The 5,714-nt window shown below is 49.7% G+C and overlaps 1 protein-coding gene across 7 annotated transcripts in view; it reads right to left on the bottom strand.

Annotated features, from left to right (window-relative positions):
• CDV3 (CDV3 homolog) overlaps positions 1–2,834 on the bottom strand; it is a 15,927-nt gene extending 13,093 nt beyond the window's left edge. For 6 of the 7 annotated variants that reach the window (XM_029214734.1, XM_029214732.1, XM_029214730.1 and 3 more), the window contains exons 1-2: positions 2,546–2,834; positions 1,742–1,818 (exon numbers count right to left, since the gene is read on the bottom strand). In XM_029214734.1, coding sequence (XP_029070567.1) covers positions 1,742–1,818; positions 2,546–2,785 — 317 coding nt within the window. In that variant the 5' untranslated portion in view covers positions 2,786–2,834. Of the gene's footprint in view, positions 1–1,741; positions 1,819–2,221; positions 2,245–2,545 lie in introns of those variants that run through there. The other variant, XM_029214735.1, reaches the window with a different exon arrangement.
• Between the last annotated feature and the right edge of the window lie 2,880 nt (positions 2,835–5,714).

Here is a 5,714-nt window from a genome sequence, read left to right on the forward strand (position 1 = left end):
AAAAAAAAAAAAAAAAAAAAAAAAAAAAAAAAAGAATCCTCCTGCCAATGCAGGGGACATAGGTTTGATCCCTGGTCCGGGAAGATCCCACATGCCGCGGAGCAACCAAGCCAGTGCACCGCAACTACTGAAGCCCACGCACTCTAGGGCCTGCTTACCACAACTACTGAGCCTGTGTGCTGCAACTACTGAAGCCTGTGTGCCTAGAGCCCATGCCCTGCAACAGAAGAAGCCACGGCAATGAGAAGCCCGCACACCACAATGAAGAGTAGCCCTCCCTCGCGGCAACTAGAGAAAGCCCGTGCGCAGCAACAAAAACCCAACACAACCAAAAAAAGAAAAAACAAAAACCAAAAAACATCTAACACACGAAGGAAGCCAAGAAGTGGCTGGGAATAAACCTCCAGTCTAATCACCTCTACTTCACACCACCACGGAAGGTATTTCAAATGTGGGGAAGCTGCATTTCCTAAAAGTTTCCCACTATCAATCAGGTTTCACTTTGCTTAAGCTCACACAGCGACGTGAAAGAACCTAGGACATGAATGCCTAGTTGTGGTAAGTATCCAACAAATGTCATACAAGTTAGCCCTGGTTTTTTAATAAGTTATTTAACACCATAAATGTTACCATCTAGAGAGGTCAAAAGACAGTATTTTGTTAAAGAAAAGTATTTCCTCCACTGTGCCAGGCAGTCACGGGCATATATAAATCACAGACTTCAAACTGGAAGGCAGTGCATCAGGTTCACTTCTTTTTTTGGCTGTGCTGCGTGGCGTGCGGGACTTTAGCTCCTCAACCAGGGATGGACCCCAGGCCCCTGGTAGTGAGAGTGCTGAGTCCTAACCACTGGACTGCCAGGGAATTCCCAGGGATCACTTATTTCTTGAAACTGAGAATAAAGGGTTTTTAATCTAAACCAATAGATTTTCTACTTCATGAGACCCTCAAAAACATGACATTTATTTACATGAATCTAAAGTACATGTGACTACCATAGACTGGACTTGATAAAATACGTTAATTTCAAATTCTCTAAGCCAACCAATCCAATTTTCAGAAATTACTGTTTTCTTGAACTTTAAAAATGTACTTAGATTATGATTCCATTTCTATAAGTTTCTAGGAAAATTAATCTAGTGTTAGGTTAGTGGTTATTTGAGGGGTGAAAACAGTGACTACGAGGGGGCTTTCTCCTCTACCAGTAATGTTCAGTTTCTTGACCTCAGTGCTAATTACACAAGTTGGTTTCACTGTGTGAATACGTAAAATCTGTTATTTCCCTCTAACTATGCTTCAATTACGAATACATATATAACTTGTTTGTAAAATCTGCTATTTCCCTCTAACTATGCTTCAATTACGAATACATATATAACTTGTCTGTCACAGAGGATCTGAAAACCACCCCTGTTATTTTTTGAAACAAAAAGAAAAACTAACTTCGACCCACCAATATTAAAAGTAAAAATTTTGAAACCACAAAATCCATTTTAGCTGTCTCAAAAAGGCCTAACCAAGATTTGAAGCAGGCAAGCTCTCACAGGATTTTAGAGCTGGCAGCTAATTTGATCAGCATATAGAAGGGCCGCCATCAGAGGAATAGGCACAATCCATTAGAGTCCTAATAAGCATATCTAAAGCACAAGAGTACTGTGATGCTGTTTTGGGGCTAAAAAACCCCCAAACATACAGTATCTATCCCTTGAGTTATCTAAGCACATCTGTAACCAGACCATACCTTATTTGCATTGCTTGAACTCTTAGGCCGCTGTAATCAACCTCTTTTTGCTCAAATTCTTTCCACTCATCTTCATCCTGTAAAACAGGTACCACTTAGTCAATTAAAGCTATTTGTAAAAACACAACTAAGACAACTATCAGACTATGAAAAAGGGATGAATCGGCTGGAACCTAAAGTGTGGACTCGTTTTCTGGCCAAAGCCCTTGCTCAATCCCAAGGCCAACTAGGCTGGAGGACAAACGTGAGTAAACTTTACTTCCACCGCGTTCCTTCATGAGACCTGTTACTTTAAAAGCAACCAGGAAACGCCAGATGAAATCAACAGGAAGCCCACAACTAAACGTCTAGCTCAATCTTGCCATGAGACTTTTCTTTTACGGGCTTCGGGACCAAGTTGTGCCAGTTAGAGATGCCACAAATGTGATTGTTAGAAAATTCAGCTCAGACTACTGGTCTGAAATCAGAACGCTAAATTACTCAGAGTAGACGTCATTCGATAGATGCACTTCCGACCCGGGCCGATTCCCCGGGAGGGTGCCGCCGCCAGCTTGCGTCCTCGCCCGAGCCAAGCGACGCGGGTCGGGAGCGGGGTGTCGGGGGTCCAGCGGGGAGCGCGAGGCGGCCCGCCGTGGGAAGCCCGCGTCACGTGGCAGCCTCCGCGCCCATCAGCCCGCCAGCCGGGCCCCAGCCGCCCCTCCCGGCCGTTTCCCCGGGCAGGCAGGCAGGCAGGCGGGCGGGGGCGGGCACATGGGCGCAAGCGCGCGGCCCGGGCCCCGACTCCCAGTTTCCCTGGCCCCTCACCTTTGTCACAACCTTGGTGGCGGCCCCGGGGCCCGTGGCCCCCGCGCCCGCGGTCCCGCCGTCGCCCGGCCGGGTCCCCGCGCCCGCCCCACCGCCCGCCGCGCCCGCGGCTCCGCTGCTCCCGCCGGCGACGCCCGCCGAACCCGCGGCGCTCGCCGCCCGGTTGCTCCGCTCCTTCTTCTTCTTCTTGTCTCTCTTCGCGAAGAAGTTGTCCAGGCTCCGCTCCTCCATCTCAGCCATGGTCGCGGCCTCCTCGGCCCGGATGGGTGGGGCCGGCGGCGGGCGCTGCCCGCGGGGCTCCGAGCTCGGGGTCGAGGCCGGCTCGTTGCTCAAGCTCCCGGGCGCGGCGACGCCTCAGCCCCGCAGGGTCGCCGAGGCGTTTGCGGCGGGGCGAGCGGCTCCCCCCGCGTGCTGGCGAATGGTGGTACGGCCCTCCTCGGGGCTCGCGAGCCGCTGCCGCCGCCCCGCCCGCCCGGGCTGCAGCGACAGCGGTGCAGGATCCCGCCCGCTCCGCAGCCGGAGGGCAAAGGGAGCGTTCGGGCCAGAGGTTCCAGCGAGAGTGGTAGGCTAGCGGCGGCGCGTGAAGGAGGAGGACGCGCGCACGCAGGCCCAGAGAGGAGGGGAAGGGGGTTGGGGAGGGGAGGGAGGGGGAGGAAGGCGGGCGGGCGGGCCCCCAGAAGAGAGAGGCAGCACCCACGCCTGCGTACTTAGCTCCGCCCGCCAGTGTGGGAGAGTGGAGGGGAGGGCGGCGGGAGGAGACGGAGGCGGGGCTGGAAAAGGAGCCAATCAGATGCCAGAACGAAGTGCTTTGGCGACCATCCCTGTCTCGGACGGGGCGGGGCCATGGCTTGGGGGCGGGGAGATGTATATGCTAAATGTGACGTGCCTGATGACTCTTGCCTCCCGATTGGTCGAAGGTTTAGCCTTGGGGGCGGGCATTTAGAGGGCTGGTTGGTGACTTGGCTAAAGAGGTCCGGTCGAAGGGGCGGGCAGGTCCCGTCTGGGCGCATGCGTACGATACACGTGTGTCTGCTCGTCAGGGGCCAGCTGGGGCCTTCTAGTCGTTTGAACTTTAGCGAGACGGAAAGGCCCTGTGTTAAGCTAGCTATGTTAAAGATGGTACCATCCGCTCTGCTGGCCTCTGTACTTTCACCCTCTCTGGTCTGGCAACTATTCATTTTCATCGTAGGGGATGATTGTTATGAAAGTGAGGAGCAGTGGCCTTGAAGTTTAGTTCTCATTTACTAAAAGATCTTAGTAAGCCAGTAGGTAGTTAAAAGGAGATTGGTTTTATCTATTGGTTTTATCTATACTCCACCCTCTACTAGATATTGATATATCTACCAAGGTCAAGCTAAATCTGACCCTCAAGCTCCTGATCTGTAAAATGGAGATGTTAGCTCTTGCAAGATACTTGGGGAAAGAGTACCTCTTAGTTGCAGTGCTTAATACACATTGGATGTGATAAAGGATTTTACATTTAAATAGTATCCCCTGCCCTGACGAGATGATGACTGTAATCTATCTTTTTTTTTATCCCTGATAAGAGGAGGGGAATGGCATACCATAGTAATGGGGACCAAATGTGCCCATGCTATACGTGGTTGTCCCATTTAAGTACCTTTTTGGCCTTGAGAATGAAATGAATCCTTGCATATGAAAAAGGGCCTCTAATGTAAGGTATTAAACTTTCCACTTCCTCCTTCTAAAGACAGAACTGTCACAACCACTGAGGAAATGACTCAGACTTATGTTAGTAGCCTTGTGGGGTAGATAGAGCACAGCCAGTAAATGGAGCTACTTCTTGGTCTTTTCCTTTACAGTTTTTCTGTTAAAGTTTGTCTCCCCCATGCCCCCTCCACCTACACTATTAACGTACTTAGCCTAGAATATGTCAAGGAAGCAAATCAAGGGCCTGGCCTTGGCCAACAGCAAGCTTTCGTATAATTCCGCAAACATAAACTGCCCTCAGCCACCTGGGATGGGTCTCTAGGTAACTTCCTTCTGTGACACCAGGTATCTTCTTGTGATGCAGGCCAAGTTCAGTATTGCCCCTCCCCCACCTTCCTTAACATCTCTGATCAAATTTCTTTTTCTTCCTTTCTCTCCCTCCCTTGCTTTCCTCCTTCCTCCTTCCCTTCCTTCCTTTTGTTCTTTCTTTCCTCATCTGTGAAGGACCTATTTAGCTATATTTAAGGCAATGTGCTTTGTTCCAGGCAGAGTAATTTGTCATTCCTGCCTTCAACTCCGTTATAATCTAGAAGAAAAGATCTAGATATGAATAACTGAAATTCAGTCCTCCTTTTCTTAGGTCCCCATCAATGTATCCGTGTCTTGAAAGAAGTAATGATGGGAAAAATAGCAGAGAAGGTACAGCAGTTGAGGGTTAATGCAGTAAAATTCTCTACTACATCTTTCAGTGTGATTGATGGCATGCTCCCCAAACTTGATCATATGTAGAAAACTCAGGTCAGGCCAGTAGAGAGACAAGGGTCTTTGTGGTTGTGTCATTATCTGTAGTTAATAGTCTCCCGCATGGAGCTGGTCTCCTCCACTTTGAATCCCCTGACCTGAAACTGACAGCATATATTCCTACCAGGTTTTCCTCTTAAATCTCCCTTGCTACCCTCCTCCAGATGGGTTACACAGAGCCCTGAATCCTCATCTTCACCCCGTCCTCATCATGAAGCATCATCCAGCTCTCTCGATATTTGGACCTTCCCCATCTTTAAAGCAAAACAGACCTTCATTTGTACTCGGTAGATGGAAAGTTGAATAGTGGCGAGCACTCGGAATATTACCAGGTATTTCAGCACATCTTCTAAGTATCCTAATGCTGTCTGAATGTGGAAATTTCTCTCTGAGTCCTCTGAAGTGGTATAATCCAAAGGACATCATTTATCTCCCTCGACAAGGCCCACTGAGCTCCAATATTCCATGAGCTCAAGAGCTGGCACAGGGCAGCTGGGCCCAGCCCCATTATCCCTGGGCTCTTTTTTGCTGAGCTATTCATTCCAAGTTCCATTCTGCTACCTAGGCTGGAAATTCCACACACGCTCAGCTCAAAGGAATGCAGCTCATGCTGGCCAAAGACTTGCCAGGAAATGGGGAGTAACTTTTCATTTGTGGCTTCCTCTCTCAGATCTGTGAGCTACTGCCTGGCCTGTTC

Source organism: Monodon monoceros, unplaced genomic scaffold, assembly GCF_005190385.1.
Source record: "Monodon monoceros isolate NGI ecotype Baffin Bay Population unplaced genomic scaffold, NGI_Narwhal_1 Super_Scaffold_11, whole genome shotgun sequence".
In the NCBI taxonomy this organism is placed as follows: domain Eukaryota; kingdom Metazoa; phylum Chordata; class Mammalia; order Artiodactyla; family Monodontidae; genus Monodon; species Monodon monoceros.